The sequence below is a fragment of the Ostrinia furnacalis genome, unplaced genomic scaffold (genome assembly GCF_004193835.3).
Source record: "Ostrinia furnacalis isolate ACB-3 unplaced genomic scaffold, ASM419383v2 OfSCF7650, whole genome shotgun sequence".
NCBI lineage: Eukaryota > Metazoa > Arthropoda > Insecta > Lepidoptera > Crambidae > Ostrinia > Ostrinia furnacalis.
In genome coordinates, this window is record NW_021137889.1 from 86,772 (window position 1) to 108,844 (window position 22,073).

At 36.7% G+C, this 22,073-nt stretch overlaps 1 protein-coding gene across 1 annotated transcript in view; it reads right to left on the minus strand.

Annotated features, from left to right (window-relative positions):
• Positions 1–2,123: 2,123 nt before the first annotated feature.
• The window catches only part of oc (homeobox protein OTX2), a 60,433-nt gene continuing 40,483 nt past the window's right edge, over positions 2,124–22,073 (minus strand). Inside the window, exons 3-5 of the mRNA XM_028322480.1 lie at positions 11,259–11,413; positions 4,317–5,099; positions 2,124–3,888 (exon numbers count right to left, since the gene is read on the minus strand). Coding sequence (XP_028178281.1) covers positions 3,598–3,888; positions 4,317–5,099; positions 11,259–11,413 — 1,229 coding nt within the window. The 3' untranslated portion in view covers positions 2,124–3,597. The remainder of the gene's footprint in view (positions 3,889–4,316; positions 5,100–11,258; positions 11,414–22,073) is intronic.

Sequence of the window (22,073 nt, forward strand, 5' to 3'; positions counted from 1 at the left end):
CACTGTCATGGAGGCCGGCCGGTGTTGTGGTCTATTGTTGTAGAAGACGTAAAATACAGTTTATTTGTGCTAAAGTACTTCTTTCCTTTAAACTCCCATATTCCGCAATTACCAGTAGGTAAGTATAGCCCGTTGTTCTAGATGTAGAACGTCCCTCACAGGGTTCAAACCTGCTACCACTAGACAACCCGAGTGAGCTAGTATCAAGTGTATCGATGTCCCGCGGGGCTTCAGTCGTCGAACCCGCACTATCGGGTTACCGCCACTGAGCCAGACGTTCTGTGGTACAGTCAGTTGAATAAATTACTTTCTAATTAAAATCTTACGTTCAAATTTTTTTAAGGCATTCCTCGAAGCGCACCCGTTTTGTGGCGCACCTAATGAAGCGCACCTAAACTATTCTTCGATGCCTCGCGCACCTTTGTTATTGTTTCCCTAGTACTTTTTATTCATCTTAGTACACAAACTTCTAGCAATAGTTTTGACGAATATGTACCCCAATTTTTTCACTGAAACATTTTTTGCAACTTTCTTTCTTTAAAAAGCTTTAATAATATTTTATTACACTGCTCTCTCAATACTGAAGCCATGTATTCATTAGGCAACATTTGTTGATTAACTGTTTATGACTAATGTGAAACAAGTTAAACATAAACACAGGTTTCTGAAACTTGGCCGTCCACACTTGCTCTAAACAGCTGCAGCTTGTTTATGAACAGTTTATAAACAGTGTTTGTCAACAAATGTTGCCTAATGAATACATGGCTTAAGAATTCATAGAATTTATGTGAATAACTTGCGGTTACTTACTGTTCATTCGTTTCAGCCAAATGACGTACACTGCTGGACAAAGGCCTCCCTCAAAGATTTCGATTATGACCGCTGCAGAATACAGGTGCTACAGGCATCCAAGTGCATCCCGCGATCATTAACTCAATTATTGTTTAGTGTTCTTTTACTTTTTATTGGTTTGTGTCCTGTTAAGTTTGAACTTGCGCTACCTAGGAATCGAACCCAGGACTTACGTGCTGGCGTGACCCTTGGTTGGATAACTTTCAGCGCCTATAGGATTTTTAGAGTTGTTTGTTTTACAACTTTTGTTTGTTAAAGCGCGTGACGCAATCTCATTTTATTTTAAAAATACTTGAGAAAGGAAGCGATGACCAACGCTTTGTTTGTGCTCGATCCTGTGTGAAGCGTAGAAAAATTTGAGACACAATTTTCTGCTGTCAACTGTACCAGCAGCACTAAGGACAAAAATATTGATTTGTAACGTGAGTGTGATTATATAAATTATATTTTAATGATGAAGCTACGAGTACTGGACTTGTAGACGATGATGGCTAAAAAGTTCATTGATTGGAAAAATGTTCTTTAAGCTTCAAATCTGGAAGAAAATCCAGTCGTTTTATACAGGGTGTTAGGTAAAAGGGTATATGAGCCGACACAGATCAGAAAATTGATATCTTCATTTTAATTATTTTAATTTTCATACTAATCGGATTTTATAAAATTTATTTTGTATGAAATTAAAAAAAATAAAATGATGATATCTCTGACTTCTTCACCATACCATTTATATGCCCATGTTAACAAGGACTAGTGTCGGCTCATATACCTATTTACCTAACACCCTGTATACATTACAGAACTGTTTGCTTTTTTCACGGTAGGTATTTCTACAAATCTGACGCATACAAGTACCAATTGAAGTCGGTAAATAAGTCTAGTAAAATTGTAAATAATCAAATTCTAAGCTTTTGAAGCTTTTCCTTATATTTCAATTCAAAATATTCTGCTTCTGTCATTGCCATAATGCTTCAAATTTTTTGCTATTGGGCTTTAGAAAAGCTTATATGTATTTTCACTGCTACTTTGTTTATTTTGGTGTTAGTGAGAAGAAGCACCACACAACATTCACTATTATTACCCAACTAATATTAATGTATCTTCTTTTACATGTAAATTAGGTTGATTTTTTTTTATGGCTGCCCTCAAGTTCTCAAACTCTAAAATCCTCACTGAAGCTTTTGATTGTATCTAATGTCATCCAAAGTTTTGATACCTTATCTTTCGAAGGAATTAAGTATTTAAAATAAAACACAGCAAAAATGTATTTTATATGTATATATTCGGATTCAATATTTCAATAGCTATCAATTAATAATTAATAGAACTTAACTTAAAAAAAATACACTGACTCTTCATCCAACGCATAGGTACAGTAAGTACTTACTTAAAACTAACTTAGCTATGTCCAAGCTTAAAATGTACTATAAATTACAAATTTCATTACATTTAAATACTACGATTTGAAAAATAAAAATATAAATTAACTAATAATCTCTTTAAATCTTCAAACTTTATTACACTTACGTCCCCTTTAAGAAATCAGGGAAAAGTTTTTTGGCGAGTTTACATTCTGTTTTCAATGTAAATACAATGTAAACAAGATAAAAAACGTTGTAAGCATGAGGTTTATTTAGCTACAAGAATGTATTGCTTGCGCTTCTGTGCCATCAATTGGTAAAAATAATTACACCCCCTTTTGTTTCGAATTATAATTTAATTCAAAATATACTCTAATTTAAAATTTGTAAACACAAAGTTAACTTTATAATTGAATGTTTACATCGCAAAGTCACTGGTCTAAAACGGGGGAGGTATACGAAACCTTAAAATTACTCGTACGATATAATCACATATACATCGGAGCACACACATTTACAAATTGTCTTTAAAAATAAAAACTCTTAAACACAACTATTTACAATAATAAAACTATGGTATATTTTACGCTTTATTTTAGCGAATTTTGTCACTAAACATAGTCTAATTATTTCATTTAAATATAAGTGATATGACTCAGGTAGGTATTTATACACAGGAGTTATAAAGCAAATATGAAAGTAATTTTCTATATTACACCAACTTAACATTGCGGGTTTACAGTTTTTTTTGGCAAATAGGTTTCGCCATTCGATTCTGATTTAGGCCCTATGAAAATATTAATAAATTAATGTTCGTTGATTCTTGAAGTTAAAACAATGTCCCTTGTTAATAAATGCAGCACTTTGTTTTGTATTTTATCAGTACTTAGTAAATTAACAAATCTAGCAAGGTTTAATTTCATACAAGGGTAAAACCGTAAGGCGAAAAAACCAAATGTTTACATCTAGTTTACATTAGGTGAAGCTGTTAACAAAAAAAAGTATTGTCTACGAAGAATCACAGTATGACCTTAAGTCTTGCTCAAAAGATTAATTTACTTTTAGTACAATCCCTTCGTCGTGCGTATGATCGGTTTACACTGAATTTGGTTGTTTGTGTGAAAAAGACGTCGAAATTAAAGCAAAAAAATTCATGATATGTACTTAGATCGCAGTGTTACCGACTCTCCGTCTAATCCCGTATATTTTGTGAAAGCATGGCGTTTAAAAAGTACAAAAATATTCAGCTACCATCCGGAGAGTAGATCAGACTGCGAATCGTCAATTGGAAGCTCTAAAACAAGCAAACTCTTTGTAAACCGACCAAGGATCGTTACACGGCCAAAATTTACACTCTATTTACAACCTAAATTAAAAGACTAGAACACTACACCATGTTTATGCCGTATTTTTCTGGTGCAAAGTAACTGTTGCCGGAGTTCGAAAAGTTCGTGATTTGCGATGCTTGGAGCATGCTTAGATGGGGGGAGTTCTGAGACTGATTCTCTGGCGACTCCGGGCCTGATGATAGGATGTTATGGTGGGAGGGCCAGGCGGCTGGTGGCGAGGGGTTCCCGAAGGACACCTGGTTGTAGAGCTGGTTCCCGTTGGCAGTTAAGTTGTGGCCGTGATGGCTGCCGTGCGCTTGGTTCACCGCTGAACCGTTGAAGTATTCCATCTGCGGGAGAAACTGATGGTTAGTGTCATGTTTTAATTTCTAGAGCTTTAAGAGAATGAGGAGAACAGTGGTGTCTCTAATTTTGTGATGTTTGTGGTGGCTGATTTAGTCCAGCCAGTGCCTTGTTTATTGTGAAAACGCGGACAAAACGCGAGTATAACGTATGAACGCCGCTTCAGAATTTGATAATAGTTACCTATTACGGAAATTAACAAGGTAATCCCGGTATTAATAATCCGGATATTGCTTAAAGGTCTGAAAACCATTACAGCGAAATAATCATGAAGGATGTGAACTGTTAAACTAGTAAAATAACAAAGGAGATACGATACAGTATCTAGATACTGTCCAAAATTATAAAGATCCTATTATAACATTATACAAAAGCAATAAAGAATTTGAATTTGTATTTAATCATACTTTCTTACCTGACTGGGATAATATGGCGAATTATACGCGCTCTGCCCGTAGCCCTGGTGATGGTGCGACGAGGAGTAGCTCCTGATGTAGTCCGAGCTACCAGGCCAGTGGAAGCTGTTGTAGCTATCAGGGTGGTACACGTTCCCTGGCCCGTTCAGGCTCTGAGGCGTTATAGGGGGAGACGGCGTCGTCATTATCGAAGAATTCGACCCCAGAGGAGTCAGATTCCCCGTGAGCCGAGAACTGTACTGATCCTTCACCAGACTACTCCCGAAGGACTTCTCTGAGTAATCCAGTTTACTCGCATAGTCTATTCTTTTAGGACTGCTATAAAGCTCTTGTTTTGGGGTCACACCGTACCCGTGGACGTTGGAAAGCGCCTCTGAAGGCGAAGACTCCTTTCCACTCAATCTTAGAGCTTCGGAGTTGTAGTGTGACAGTGAGGTTAGGCTGTTGTTTTTGTTTAAAGGGGAGGAATCGTAGTTGGAAGGCGCTGATTCTTTCTTGCAAATGACATTGATTGGGGGACTGACCGAAGTTGTTGGTGTTATTGGAAGATTTGGAGACGAAGTCGTGATGCTAGAGTTCGTCGTTGTTAGACTGTTTGCGGAACTCGTTAAGGTTTTCGAAGTGGTTATTTTCGAGGTAGAAGATGTGGAGCCTTTCAGGCTGGAGCTGGAGGTGATGGACGACCCGGTTTTCGAGCTGGAGGTAGACTTGCTGGATATCTGGGTGTTGGTTTGCTGCTGCAGCTGCTGCCTGCATTTCGCCCTTCGGTTCTTGAACCAGACCTGTTGAAGAAAGGATATGGTTATTTACTTTCTATGTCTATGTTATAAAAGTATCAAAATCAATGTAAAGTTATAAGGTTAAAGCACACTTATCAACCTGGAAAGGGATCAATACCGTATCGCCTTTCGCAGGACTAGACAGTGCGCTATAAAAACGTCCAAGGATATTATAGTTACATTATTTAAAAAATAACTAGGTAGGACGAAATGAAGTAACAGTCGCCTAGGTGGTTTACGTATGCATTTGATTTATGCAGTAAATGTAGCAGCTTCAATTCCCGTTTGGATCTAAGAAGGAAATGAACTCTGACCATTTAGTCATGAAGTGAAAATAATGGTTAACAATATGAACTCGGCAGAATTTAGTATGACAGATGCAATTTCAACTTCCTATCGTTTAGAATAAGTATCTCCTTCCATTAAGGATGTACATTATACAATAGTAATTATGATTGAAATGACCATAATTTTGACCCTATAATAGGTTCTATAAGCACTAATTTTGTTTCTGAAAGTAATTACAGTAATAACTGCAATCTTGTCAGTACTTTAGTGTGTGTGTGAGCTAAGTTTATTAGCTACCCGACTGTGCCTGAAGGAGGGTTAGGTTTTTCGAGTGTATGTATTTATAAAATGCTATTTACGTAACTAATACTGTTGTTTATTAAATAAAATGTTATGTCAGAAGTCAGAATCCCTTGATGATTTTGGATCTACTTACCTATCTCTATCCAAAAATCATGAAAATTGGAACAGGTTTGGAAAAATATTAAATATTGATAACAATTTAGTAATCTGAAAATTACAAGAAGTTGAAAATGTTGCGTGACGTCACGCGACATTTCAAGTCAATGATTCACTGTAATTATTTGATTATGAAAAAAAAAAATAGCTGTCCATTATTTTTTTTAATTATCTCTCTGATTGATTAAATAGAATTGCTAGTTTTTCCACCATTTGTGCATAATTAGTTGTTTCGTTTAACAAGAGCTACTGCATTTATCCATTCGTCCGACAAATTATTTTCCTGGCCCTCATTCATATTAGTAACCTCTTTCAAATAACGCATCTGTTGCAAATAGGGGCCATTTATTGCTCTTTTTGGGGTTCCGTACAAGCAACTGGGTGTAATGAATTAATATTTTTTGGTTGCAAGTTCGTTACATAAAATCTATAGATACTAATACATATTAGTTTGTTTGTTTGAACGCTCTAATCTCAAGAACTGCTGGACGGATTTCAAAAATTCTTTCACCGTTGGATATGTGTGATTTCTGAGTGCTATGGGCTATGTACCACGGGCGAAGCCGGGCGGGCCGCTAGTTTATAATTTAGCTTTTGCCCGCGGTTTCGCCGGCGTGAATTTCGTTATACTTATCCCAGAAAGTTCATTTTTTAGGTTAAAATTTTTTTTGGATTTCTCTCTCAGGAATATACTGTATCATGAGTAGAGTCTTATTTGAAAAGGATTCCAACGATTTAAATTTCACCCTGTATAGCACCTACTTAGGGGTAAATTCACCCCGTCAGGGAGATAGCAGAATGCACAGATAACGTCAATTAGGGTACTGACCAGGCGGTTAAAACTAACAGAGGATCAAAGATAGAGTTTGTTTGTTTGTTGGCAGTAATTGGAAATTAAAAAAGTTTGCGAATTAAGACATTATGCTCATAGTTTAAGATACAATGGGGCAAGCATGATTTTTTCTTTCTTTTTGCGAAAACGTGTAACATGACTTGATTTCTTTTTAGTTAATTAATAGAATGGGTTTTAGAAGTTCTCAACTACCTTGTAAGACCACTAAGTAATAGAAGTTCTTTCCCATTTTCGTCTACATTTTGGACTATTACAAGCATTTTTTAGTTATTCAACTTGAATTTTGGACAAAAATTAAATAAAACTAACAGATAGAATTGGTAATAAAGCTTCTACCTTTATTTTTGTTTTTGCAGGAAAGGAAATTTATAATGTCTGTTATTTTGTGGGCTTGACTTTATAATACTTATTACGCCTTTGGCTTTAGAAATAAATGAAACACAACAATAATTATTGTTAATTGTAACGTAATGTCATTGTCACTATGACAGCAGCTCATTGGCTATAACGATACCGATAATTTAACGTTTTAGATTTTTCACATTAACACTATGGTAAGGATATTCCCGGCAAAAATACTCAGTTTCTGATGTTTTTGATTGAAGTCCTAATAATAACCATAAAACTACTAAAACCAAACATAACGGTTATAGTTTTAAATTCATGACCCCCTGCCGACTCACGCTTGCCCAACTTTTTCCATACCGTATTAACTCATTATTCGTCCCCACAATGGACCATTCTGCCAATTGCTAATCCGCCTACAGCGTGTCCCGGCACGAAGTCTCGTCAAAACACCCTGTATATCATCCCTAAGGTCATAGAAATAGGGTCGAGAATCAAATTTGCATGTGTCGAGTGATGACTGTTGTTTTTCATTGTTGTTTGTTATTGTGCGAGCTTTGGAAGTAGGTATTAGAAAGCAGTGCTAAGTGGTTGGGCGAAAATGTGCATACGTTATGGACAGTGCTTAATTTACACTGGCGCCCGTATTCACAAACGATGCTTGCTTAAGTGAAGCAGCAAATCGAACGCACTGCGTTGAATAGAGCTCTGTGGTTCGTGTGTGACCCAGTGCGTCCACGCACTGTGAGACCTCATAGTGATGTTTGTGAATACGAGCGTATTGTTGTGATAAGTGCGACTTTACGAATAAAGATGTTTTTGAGGTGTTGGTGACTCTACATGTTTTTATAGTCTAAAAATATTGAAGAAATTTCGATGTTGTCGGTTTTTAGGGCACAGACATCTTGATGATACTAAAACGTTACATAATAAAAAAAAAACCTAAATACTTTTTTGCTCAGCAGGCAGATGATTTACAAAGGGAATTTTTTGACAGTTTTGTCGTTAATGTTGCAAAAACTATAACATTTAAGTTATTATGTTTCACACTATGGAATAATCTACACGTAAGCTACTATTTTCAATGCGAAAGTAACCCTGTATGTCTGTTACGTTTTCAGGCCTAGACGGATTTTAAGTACTTGATGCTGATCATTTGCAAGATAATCAGGAAGATGAACATATTCTACTTTCTTTCGCAAAAATAAGTGAACAAGGAATCAAGATTTGAGCAAAGGAAATACGGCAAGTGCAGTAAGACCGGTGCATCCGATGACGTCAAAATTATAGAGCTATCCTTGTTGTAATTTTAGATCTTCTATCTAGGTAGACCTACCTAAAAGATCTAAAATGTGCTTAAAGTATTGATTTTATACTAAAAAATAACCCTGCCCTGTCCCCAGAACTTGGAATCTTAAAATCAAGGGCATCCTCATCGCCACCCAGCCGTCACAATCTCGTTACGTTAACGGCCCAACAAAGGAGATTCGATTTTCAAATTCGAATTTGGAACGCTAATTCGATTGGCGCACTAATGCGGGAGTCGTGTCGGTATCTCAGAATNCTGACGGATATGTAAACAATGCGCGCGCCGGCCATTGACTGATTGCTCTAAAGTCAAACTAGTGCGATCTGGAGTACTTTATATGAATACACATTTACGCCCGTTGACGGTTTCTGGTTTGTTCCGTATTCTGAGGTCGGTATAAATAGGAGGCTGAACGAATTAGGACCCAGTCGAGCGGGCAGTGTTGCCATTGCTATAGCAATTGCCGTGTTTTAGGGGATATAAGGAAATCTACGGACTATGGCAGCAAGTTTTGCGCCAATTTTGTCAGGTCGTATTTTGGAAAGAGTTACGGAAAAATAGCGTACCAATCTCTGACAAAAGAAACCTCATTTGTAGTTTTATGACTAACATTTTTTTAAATATCATATTTGCAATGATCATTTTTAGAAACCCTTTATTCATTGACTTTCTTTCAATTCAAAATGCCCCCTCACAATTTTGATGCGTGGTTGTCTAAGGCATGCAATGTTACTGATTTTAATGCTACGGCAGCCGGAGATAGCTTTTCCTTATAAACACGGCATTTTTCCCACCAAACACGGCAATAAAAATTTGCTTTTCCTTATAAAGACAGCATTTTTGTACTAAACACGGCTACTTATATAAAATCGCTGGCAACACTGGACCCAGTCGAGCGGCGGACTTCGGACGGGGTGCATGCGTCTTAATGGCGTGGATTACTTTAAGTGCTCGCTTTGTAATCTTCGATCAATCATTTCTGGGTGATCTGGTATGATACTCAAATTGTCTTACGCGTGTATTCACTATCAATCATTACTATGAGGCCTCATAGTGCGCGTGGACGCACAGGGTGACACACGAACCAATCACAGAGCTCTATTTAATTTGCTGATTCGTTTAAGCAAACATCGTTTATGAATACGGGCGTAAGAGACCGTAGCCTTAACATTTCATAGTCAAAAACTTTAAATATTTAGGATAATAATTTACGTACACGTTAAACCTTTTGATCTAAACTGGTCATAAACCAGGAGCCACATTCTACTATAAATAAACTAATATCAAGTTTATTTGTTTTGTCTTATCTTAAACTTTATATCGGACAACTCTGAGAGAAATAAGCACAGGAAACGACACATATGGCGGCATTTTTTTTTATCCACAACGAAGAAGCTCTTGGCCTGTATCTAACCTGATGGTAAGTGATGATCAGGCCGAAGGTGGAAGCATTAGCATCTTAAATGAAATGATTATTCTAATGTGATGGCACTGCAAGTAAAAGTAGACTTTGCATCAACATTTCTTCTACCTACCTTACCTACTCGTGTGTTTCTTCAGAGTGTTATCAAAATAAGATTTTGTGATATTCTTGTACATTTTAAGCACAGAAGATCGTATTAGTTAAAGAGTAGGTATTGTACCTACATTCCTACAGAGTATCCAAGCGTTGGGTCCAAGACGAAGGTTTAAACTTTTAATCCCGGGTGGCGAGGTGGATTATTTTAATGTGCTCTTAAGACGTTCCGGGTGGTAATGGGGTGCTTAGAATGGTTCAACAATCTGTCTGTTTGATCGTAGCTACATACATCATCGAAGATGATGTAGTAGAGATACTTAATAGTGAGATTGTATTGGTTTCTTTTATTTGACGGGGGTCCTAGCGGCGTTTACAACTTAAAAATCCAATGTTTTCCAATCAGTTTTCTTTATCCACAACGTGGAAGCTCTTAACCTGTATCTCACCTGATGGTAAGTGATGATCAGGCCGAAGGTGGAAGCGAGCTTCACCCGGAATCAACAATGCTGTTAACATTGTTATTATGACGACAGACTTAGGTAAGATGGTGGTAGCTAGCCAGGCGGACTTGGAACAAGCCCTACCACCAACCAAACCGAACAGAAAATTCTGCCCCCACTGGGAATCGAACCCGGGACCTCTGCGTCTGAAGCAGGTGGTCTAGCCACTAGACCACAGAGGCGGTTAGAACTTAGAAGTAGGTAGTTCGCATTGAGCGCCCTCCTGAAACTTTTTTAAGGTCATTTGTCCACTTTGTGGGTGGACCATAATAGAAACCCTTCTGGTCTCCTTCATGAAAATAAAATGGTATGTCAATTTGACAGGATTTGGCATTGAACGTCAAAAAATCATAATAATCATCAAGTCTCTAATGCAGGAGCACGGAGCTCTCTAATTTTGTCTAGGCAAATGGAGCATTTGGCCTACCCACACCCCTTACGCTGGCCAGACGAATTGGGGAGGACATTGATACAAAAATAAATCCTTAGGACAGTAAAAATGATGGTATTTTTACCTGACTACGGCAAAGCAAAAGGAGGGTTATGATTTTGACAGGCTATGTATGTATGTATGTATGTTCATCGGTTCCCTCGTAACTTCTAAACTACTTATCAGAATTCGACAAATGATATATCATTAGAAGCGTCTTAATTGTCCACTGGTAATATTTAACCAACAGTCGTAGTCACACGTTACATATACCTACCTACCGTAGCACTTTGACAACGTGTGACTGCGGTTTTCCAAACATGAAAATGACTATGCAACTATATTAGCAACTTTGTTCAGTTCAATATTCTGAAAATCTTGTTTTATACTTTTTCAGCGTCGTTTTTTGTCGTAGTTGGGTTTTAGTTTTTTTACTTTTTATTTTTGAATGTATCTTACCTGTACCCTGGATTCAGGGAGGTTGATCTTCAGCGCGACCTCCTCCCGCATAAAGATGTCGGGGTACCGCGTCTTCCCGAATAAAGCTTCTAGCACATCGAGCTGCGCGCGAGTGAACGTCGTACGCTCGCGTCGCTGCTTACGCGGGTTCACGCCTGTGGACAAGGAAATAAAGGATATTAAAATAAATATAAATTAACACAAACGCACCTATTGTCCGACCGGCGGATTTTCTGGACCTGTACTTGGAAATACAATCCCGCAAGAAAATCAGAGACTCAAGTCCTCACTAAAGTCGATCTCACACGTGTAAGAAAAAAGATATCGAAATTGTGGTTGTTATTTATCGTTATTTTATATCAGTATTTAATTAGTTATTATAAGCACGTATCCAAACGTAGTTAGTTTCTAAGCATGATTCAGGATGTGTATCCGAGATTCCTTCTTCTTGATTCGCAAGGCAAAATGGCGATAGGCAATCTTGTAAGTTCTGTGTTTAATCGAAAATAAAAGACAGTATCTTCACATAGAAACAACTTTTATTTACGTCTCCAAGGCGGAGACACCACAGTGGTATTATAAAAATAAAATGTTGGAAACATCCTGTTTTAATTGATAGATTGTAGTAATAACATTTTCTTATGTAAGGGACTGCGCAAACGTCTACTTTGTTACTAAGACGGCGCACCATCACAAGAAACCGAATCATTGTACGATGACATAGGCAGAGGGATATAGTCCCACAAACATTTTCGACTATAGTTGTCTATTCACATCACTGAAAATTTTGCTTCCCATGGTTTTAATTATGCCTGTCAATTGAATCAATAATTCCCAATAAATTGTGTAAAAAATTAATGAAATTTTAAGCGACATTGATTGTCATGTCGTCAAGCTTGTTATGACTCGACTGGATATGATTAGGAACGGTTTACAAACGGATTAAAAGATAAATATTAATAATAATCACATAGTAGAAGTAGGTACAGAAGTTCTTTCTCAGCTATTTAGAATTAGGACTCAATCTAGAGTTGTATTAAAATTTAAAGAATAATTGTTGCTTAAAATCAACTTCTGAAAAATCGACGTAAGAAACCCTATTACATGCAAATTATAGTTTCAAAGTTCAAATAATTTATTGCACTAGAAATGTGTAACTTCATTAGTGCATTAAGTGTGTACATATGTACAGTGGAATTTTGTCTGTCACAGAAAAACTTTATCGCGCGCGTCCCTGTTTCAAAAACCGGGATAAAAACTATCCTATGTTCTTTCCCGGGACTCAAACTATCTCTATGCCAAATTTCATCAAAATCGGTTGCGAGGTTTAAGCGGGAAAGCGTAACAGACAGACAGACAGACAGACAGACAGAGTTACTTTCGCATTTATAATATTATTATAGTTGGGATTATTATGAGTAGAAACTTAAGAAACTCAGTGTTTCTTGCACTGCTTTTTCTCAGCACTGCCCACATTATTATCCTGAAAAGTGGTAGAGTTAAATGGGAAGTATAAAAGCGCTTTTTAAAAGCTTGATTTTTTTAATGCACAACTAGGAAGGTCTTGGCCTGCAACCTGTTGGTAAGTGATGATCAGACGGAAGGTGGAAGCAAGCTTCATCCGGAATCCTCAACCACGGAGGAACTGGCTATTTTACCTCTAACTGCCGGAACACAACAATGCTGTTAACATTGTCGTTATGGCGACAGACTTAGGTAAGATGGTGGTAGCTAGACAGGCGGATTTAGAACAAGCCCTGCCACCAACGAATTGATAAATGACTTTAAATAGGAACTAATAAAATTAGCCTACCCTACTGTTTAAGCGTCCATTATAACTAGCTAAGCCGAACGTGCGAATATAATCATAAAAATGCAAATCAAATCAAATAGATACCAAAACCTGATTTGGGCACTCAAATACTAGAGACTTGTTTCGAATTGAGTTTTGGAAAAGTTTTTTAGGCCCGTAGGAGGCCGTAGCGTGGGCAGGCCTCCCACTAGGTGGACCGACGATCTGGTGAAGGTCGCGGAAAAGAACCTGAAGTTTGATTTTTAAAATTAAATACCAATTTGTGACATTGGAAAGGAAGGAATACAAAATTTGGTTTTATAATAATATGATGGTAATGAATGGCTATCATTAATAAATTGATCAAAATTTTGCACCATTTTTTGTTTTTGGACTGGATGTCGTGTTTGCTAAAGTATAATAGGAATAAATACTTTCACAATACATATAGCATAGGTACAGGTACTCGTATGTAATACCAAGAGCTATTGTAGAGCTTTAATATTAGAATCAAGGAGATTTAGCAAAATCAGATCGCCTTAATTTTATTTAGTAGAGTCGATCATTGCGTTGCTGGATGTAGGCCTATGTTCAGCAGTGGACGTCCTGTGGCTGAAATGATGATCATTGCAATTATAATTTGTATAAGTTACGTTACTTCATATTTTATTTAAGACGGTAACAAGCTTTTGACAAAATGTAGTCTAGTAACTTTATCACTATCAAATTAAACATTCTATTAACTATAACTATTGTAGGTATGCAAAAGTCGTCTCTCGATAAACTGGCGCTGTGAGAAATTTTAATGTTCACCAATAAATTAATCCTAATTTTATGTTAAACGAACTGTTACAAATTATAATTAATTTATGGATAGCTCTGATAATATTAATATCGGTATTTTGCATTTAATACGTTGACGTATGAATGGACGGTAGTAAATAAAACGAGTTATTGATTTAACTCATTTATAGTTCTTAGTTAAATAATAATGTTTCGTCGTTTCGGTCTTATTTTTGGACTGTAATTAGCTATAGAAAGACTTGAATTGGCAGTCACTAAAAAATTAAATGAAAGCGCAGCATAAAATGTTCACCCACAAAGTGGACCGACGACCTCAAAAAGGTAGCAGGAAGGCGCTGGATGCAGGTGGCTACCAACCGGGCGATGTGGAAATCATTGGGGGAGGCCTATGTTCAGCAGAAGTGTGTTTTATCTATAAACTTATTATTTAGCATGTTTTTGACATGCTAACTGATAAGTTTATGTCTCTAGAGGCTCTAAATTCTAGCCAGAATAAACCTTAGGAATAAACATAGACTTTAAGCAGGCCTCCGTCACTCGCCTATGCCGGCCGAGATAATTACCTACAGCGCGCGACAACTTCAAGTTGCAAATCAGTCAGGACCGCCACGCGCCTGTGAGCACACGCGTATTTCTATACACGCTCGGTCGATCATCGTCACAATCAAGGTTTATTGTTCCAACAGCACTGTTATCCTTCTTTAATGTAAAATCGTAGTATTTAGGAATAATAATTAACTGTACTAATTTGAATAATTAAAAAATACTACACTTTTTAAATAATTTTGAAATACTTATGACAAAAATCTAGCAAAAAAAATATTTTAGCTAATATAAACATTAACTTNAAATATCGAGTTTTTTTATTACTACCTTGTTTAGTTTCGTCGTGGGTCTGAAAGGGGTATTCTGTGCTTTAAGCTCTAAAAAAAACTTAGTCATCATTGTAGATTAGGGTTTTATTAATAATAATATGATAATATAGATTTTACCATCTGTGATAATGAAAGTATAAAAAAACAGGACGAATAATGGTAACTAAGGCTAATAGGTACTAAATATGTAGAGCTTTTAAAGACGAAGAAAATTATATTGATTCGTTTTTAGGATTGATACGACTTCTTTTTCAATATGAATGCAAGCCAAAGCCACCATTTTGGGGTCATCCTCATGTTTTTCTTTCTCAAAAGTGTCTTATAAAAAATACATGTAATATATTTAAAATTATTTCTATAACGTTTAAAAATAGACTGCTCACTTGCCTTGCTCTATATTGAAACTTAAGCTCATGTTAACACAACTAACAAGCTTGAAAGTTTCTTTGAACAAAAACTTCTTTCTCTAGAAGAATTTGGGGCCATTACTCATTTCTTAATTCGTTAAACAAACAGACAGACCTCGTGTCAAACATGTAATCCTGGTTTAGAATATAAAATCATTAGTAGAGACTTCACTGTATTCATACGTGACATCTCTATTTAACGCCACAGGCTTGCGACAGACGATATCTTCAAGCAGAATGATGAATTAAAATTGATACTTGAATAAGTTTACTTTTATCTATCGTACTAGCTTTTCTCCGCAGTTTTGCCCGAGTGAATTTCAGTCTGCCTATGTTACTCAAAGTCGTGACTAGGCATATTGATAAAATATTTTAAGAATATTGACATATTGGTCAAAATGACTGGTTTTTGAGCTTTATTCGTTACAAACATACAAAATACTTATAAATAAATATTTCATTTTATATTTTGCATAATATTTATTTTGCCGAAACTATAGTTTTTCTATCGACATCCTTACATTCAGGTTACCAATTTACCAGTACCTCTACTAAAAGTGTCTTTAAAATTTTTGTTCAATACGTCATACTTATTTATTGCTGAAAGAAGCAATTAAAAGCTAAATAACGTAGGATTTATAAACTGGTTATAAGAACAGAAAATGGATTTATTTGATTTGATAGAAAATTGGCCTTAAAGATAGACAGCATAGAAAACAAGAATCGTTTACCATTTATTTACGAGTACATATATTTGTCCAGCAGTGGACGTCATTTGGCTGAAACAACAACAACAACTATATTTAGCCCGCAAGTTACATACTAAGCTTCTTACCTTTACTACAGTTAATGATACCGTATTATTTATATTTAAGTACTATTTATATTACGCTAACAATAAACTAGCGGTTATTCCTGAGTTTACCGCGAGTTCAATTTACAACTTTGTTGTTTTAACTGTTTATGTAATGGACAACATAAACTGGCTTTAGCGCGATGTATCGTAAACTTTAGTTTATTTAGTAAACAGTATTGCGTATAACATAAGTATACATTGGTTAAATTTATGATGAGTGTAGTTGTAGGCTTGAAACGGGAAATATAACAACTTGGTTCAAACTTATAGACTAACGCCCGTATTCACAAACGATGCTTGCTTAAGAAAAGCAGCAAATCGAACGCACAGCGTTGAATAGAACTCTTTTCTTGGTTCGTGTAACACCCTGTGGGTCTACGCGCACTGTGAGACCTCATAGTAATGTTTGTGAATACGGGTGTAAGAGCTACTGGACGCCAGAAATACGTAACTTTACAAAAGCTAAAAGTTTGTCAGCGCATGCTCTCAACATAGGTAAGGACATTGGTGCATCATGAAGTTTGGGTCATCGTGACTTTGGCAGCTATGTCAAAATGATTGACTGGCAAGGGGTTGGAACGGTCAAAACTCTGGCGGATGAGGAAACAACATAATTATTGTCCAAATATTATAACAAAATCAGGTTTTATGATAAACGTAAATATAATTCACTACAGTCTAATAAATATACCGTAAAAGATAGGCTTACAATAATTAATAGGCTTCAAGATTAGTTGAATTTCAATGTTTGTTAACTAGTAGTTAGTTCTGAATATAACGTTCCAAAAGTTCATATAGTTCTGTCGCTTGTTGCATCTTTGTGGCAGTTCCATAGAGCACATAACACGAATCGTAGACAAAACTCTATGACAAATGTACATGAAAACTTTTTCTATTAAACCATGTCTATGAATGGTCAGAACAGACTGCGTGTCTCGTCGAGCTTTGTCTATGACGAGAGTAGAGCCTTTATTTTTGTCTATGGAATGTTTTTGTCTATGCCTAAGTGAGTTACAAGCATGTCTAATGAATTGGTAGCGATCTTCTTATTTTGTTTTCATGAAATATTGTGCCCCCAATACGTCACGTGCGTGTCAAAGGTTTAAAAGAAATACCTACTGTTGTTCATCTACCCACCTTTTTAAGAGAAAGTCGTTCTGTACTACCACGCGACTTCTCGGTTATTTTTCAATACATAGTAATTAGGCCATGTTATTGGTATTGGAAACATAATTAATGCTAAGTTGCATCATCTTACTTAAACTATAATAAACGTCAAAAGTCTGTCAAAAAACTCAATACAAAAACATCAGTTACACTTATAGTTACGGTTAAAGTTAAGGTGCCATGGAGGCTAAGCCTGAGTTGCACCACCAAACTTTGACCGTAACTATAACGAACCCGTGATTTTTGTATGGAGTTTGACAGACAGATTTTTGACGTTTCTTACAGTCAAAGTAAGATAGTACAACCCAGCCAAATGTAAGCTTGATTTGATATTATTATATCGCTGAAAACATTGTTATTATAATACCAAAAGCATTTTACGTCATTATCGAAGCAGAAACTTGCAACCAAAACATCAATCCAAATTGTTGCCAGGCTTTCCGATCTTACGGATTATAAATGAAATAATACGACCATTCCCCTCTGGAAGGCCAAACAAATACGAAAACTGTCACGTTACCTTTCCATAGAAAAGTGAAAATAAATAGAACGACATCTGTCCCTTTCCCTCCTAAATAGAAATGGGGTACGCGAGTGGGACGGATAGATTTCAATTGTTATGCCCACAATGGGCCCGGGCATAATCCGTACGACACGCGGGACTTTTTTCAGAGTGCGCTCGATATTATCTGTGGCTGATTTTTGATAGCTACCGAGTAATACTTGTTTATGGTCGTGGTTGTCTATGCCCGCTAATGGTGTATTCTTGTAGATCTCGTTACGGGCTATCGAAGATCCGAAGGTTTTAGATGTGGTCGATAATCGTCCACTCCATCGGTTCAACTGTAGTTACACGACAGAAATGCGTAAGCCGTCTGAGACACCTTATTTGTTGGTTTTGGGACATAATTTTTGTTTAGATTTGACTTTGAATGAGCAGAAAATGAAATCTTGTTTATGTTTGGCTGGAATATTGACAAATCTATAAGGCAACCCGACTGAAAGCTGAGCTAAGTTAGTTTAGCTTCGCTCGCAATAGCTGACATAGTTTTGAAAAAGACAACTGTGGAAAACTGCGACAGCTATGCGAGTTAAGCTAGATTAACATAGCTAGCTCTTGGTCTACAACCTGCATTATGCATGTTATCTATTTTAAGACAATTTTGTGATTTTAATTTAATATTACCTATAAGACTGCCCGCAGACTACCAGGCTTTTAGTCGGCCGATAGTTGGGCCCGATTCTAATTTGTATGAAGAATCTGCCGATACCAATGTGTGTCCCAACTATCGGTCGACTAAAAGTCTGTGGCTAAGCTAAATATCGAAGGGGTTTGAAATAGAATTTAATAAAATTCGAACATTTCAGTTTTTCCTGTTTCAGTAGTTATTTATGGTGTTCAACTAAGTCGATTTTTACAAATAGCGATAAATACAGATAAGATAAATAATCAATTATATTTGGCATTGAGCTATCACGATAAGTACCTGCAATTACATAGGATTTAAGCGATTATTTCTCGAACACTGATTTTGTACTTTGAGCTACTGAAAATCTTGTAGATACCTACATAAATATCACTTATTTTGGCTGTCAGTAAAAACCTTTGAAACCGTGGCTGAAAATTTAACACCAAAAGCTCTCCCAGACGAGTTCTTTTTCTTCAAAAATTGCCAAGGCTTTGAACAATGTATTTTATGTTTCATTTCCCGCTCGTGCGATTTCATTTATAAACAAGCCCTCATAGCGAATGTGACAACAAATTATTTTCCCGTTTTTCACGGTGTTTGACCCCTGAGCATCCCTCGCTTCTTTTTTAATGACCTGTAAAATACTTAGGGGAGACACACAGCTGCGGGCAAAACAACACAACTTCATGCATTTTGGATTTTATGCCTTTGCTTTAGGTGCGTTTTAAGAAGTGCGAACAGAATGGCGGGCTGTCAACTGTCACTTTGACAGTCCTCGAGGGGCGTTAATGGCGGCGTTCGGATTTTAAACCGGATTGTTGTTTTAGATCAGCGGTTGCGTTGCGCCTGAGGGGCAAACTTTCAATTAGATGAACTGATTCCGGAGCTAGAGTTTCTTGGGGGAAACGTTGTTAGGAAAATTAGTTTTCTGGTTCGATTACGTTGTATTGTAGCGATTTGATGTACGTGTTAAGTTGTTCTGGATAAGAAAAGGGATGCATTTAATGAATTTATCGTTACAAGCTCAAAAGGACTTATCATAGTAATATTTGTCTGTCCATCTTATGCCCGTTTTCACCATCAATCCCTAATTTTTAAGTGACCTCTATGGTTACACATAATATGAATTTTGTTGTCATAGGGGTCACTTAAAAATTAGGGATTGATGGTGAAAACGGGCATTAGTCTTGCTGATTAATAAGGTTTCCCCAGGGCATGCTATTGAGTTCATTTTTTCAGCAGCATTCTTTGGCATGGCAAATTGCCACAAAGACCACCTCTATCTAGAAGGTAGCTATCAGAGACTGGATGAATGTCTTCTTAACTCCTTAATCTTCTAACTTCTAGTCTTATTTAGTCAGCTTTAGTTTAGTAGGACTTCTACTGGCTGAAGTAAAGATTATACAGAAAAGTTTAACTAAAAGAAGGCAGTTGGTTATTTATACATAGAACGAGAGTGTAAGAGATTTTCTCTTGTATTAGGATAGTTTTAATGGCAAGGCTGGGTCCCAACGACCCTCCCACATAGTGAGGGTAAACAACACTAATTTATTTCATTGATACGTTCTTCACGCCTCAGGAGCTAGTTGAACAAATAAAATTAACACTTACTGGGGTTGCCATCCACATAGCGCAAGCTCGCGTCCCTCTATAAATCATGTTAACACATTAATTGCTGGCAACACTGGGGGAGGACTCGCCACAGATTAGCGTGGAAAACATGCCAAGTTTGTGCTTTCCAAACTAAGTTGTACCGTATACTTATAGAATTTGAGTGCATTCTTGTTTGAATAGAGTTGGCCATAGACAGTGACGGTTGTGACATAGCAATTTCGCCTTTAATGTCATAGATTATGGGTGCAATTTTGATTGATAGTAGGCACGCAATGAGTTTTTATTACCACGATAATGTTGCCAGAACTGTCGCAGGGGTGCTAACCGAGTTGTCAGTAAATTGAAATTTATCTAATAAATTATTGTTCGTTTGCTACATTGGGCAATATAATGCTAGGGCGTTTGGTTTGACATCTATAGGGTATTTTAGATTCATGTGTATTTTTGATTATTTAACTCAATTTGACATGGTATACAGACTAATATTTGTAGTACAGTAACATACATAAGTATTTATCATAAAATTTACACGATATAGTATAGTTAATATTGTATTTAGCTCAGCAAATGTGTCTTTTGTCTATGTCTAGCTATTTGCAAATAAAAAAATATGACTTTAAATTTGTCTATTTTTAAATTTAAAATCATTACTATTTCTTTATTTCTTTTTATTTCACAGAAAAAGCAAAGGTTGTAAACATTGTAGAGTCCATTGTCAGAGGTAGAATAGGTACCTAAGTTTTTTAATCTACAGACAAAAGAAAGTGCCCAATCACTGTTTAGTTGGCGCGATAAGGACAGCCTGTCGCGCTATCTCTGTCACGGATTAACTTATCACAAGCTACCGTAGGACTGGGTGAGAGAGATAAGCATTCGGTTCTCGGGTAGGTTCTTTTGTTGGTTTTATTGTTAATTATTATTTTATGATCGGTAAAATATTGTTTAAAATGGATAAGTTCTTTGTAAGCTTATTTTTAAGCGAGAAAAACTTTGGTATCATCGTTTTACAAACAATGGAACGACTTAGTGATGAAAAGGAATTTTGACGATGATGCCATTTTATGGAGCCCAATGCTCAAAAGGTCATTATCATCATTGTGTCATTTATTCTCCACTGCAGGAGAACGAATCTTTCTAATTTCAAAGAGGCAAATGGAGGACTTGGCCTACAATCCCCACGCTGGGCAGACGGGTCTTGTCCCTCAATCATTTTGGTCTTCCAGAAATAAAGAAGAATCTTTAGATACTTTGTTAGATCGTATTTGGTTCGGTTGGGTTTTTATTGGCGGTCAAGCTGTAGATCCTGGCTACACAGGAGTTGCAGCGGTGGGAACGAGAGGTGGGAATCTTTTATAGAGCATTGTCTATTCCCACGAGATTAAGACTGGGTTCCACCATCTTACTTTAACAGAAGTCAAACGTCTGTCAAACTCCACACAAAAAATCAGTTGCAACTGCTCGAGCGGTTCGTGTATGTGCGTCCATAGAACTCTGCAGTTCACTGTGCAGTCGCAGCTTGAAGCTGTCGACCCTGATTGCTTCAAGCGGTCCGTGTATTGCCGGCCTAAGTGTGACTTTTATAAACGAGCTGCAAGTGTCTTCAACTTCTCAATAACTTAAGTGCATAATAATATTTATCCTTCTAATAGATTCCCAATTAATCTAATACTAATACTTCCGACCCACGCCCTCTAACGGGCGCGAAGTGCACCACAAATACAGACGTGTGACCGACACGTGCGTCCCACGGTGGGCGAGGACTGATAACTGTATTGGTGGCTTTTGGATTAGTGATTAGATGTTGCTATGGCAACGGGAGGTAGTAGGGAAAATTTTAAGAAAAGTGTTTCAATAAATCAAATCAAAATTATCTTTTTTTGTTTGGACTAATGCAAAAAAAATGTATTTTCAAATTATCTAATATAATAGATCTTATGGACAAAACTCTTTGCGTCTTATGATTTTTTTACCAAGCAATAATTTAATCTTTTCACTACTCTATGATGACAATCTTATCAACAGACAGTAAAAGGCGAGGGTTATATTATTATTGATGAACATCAGTACTTTTACCTTTCTATCTAAAATTGAGGGTGAACTTGCAAGTATT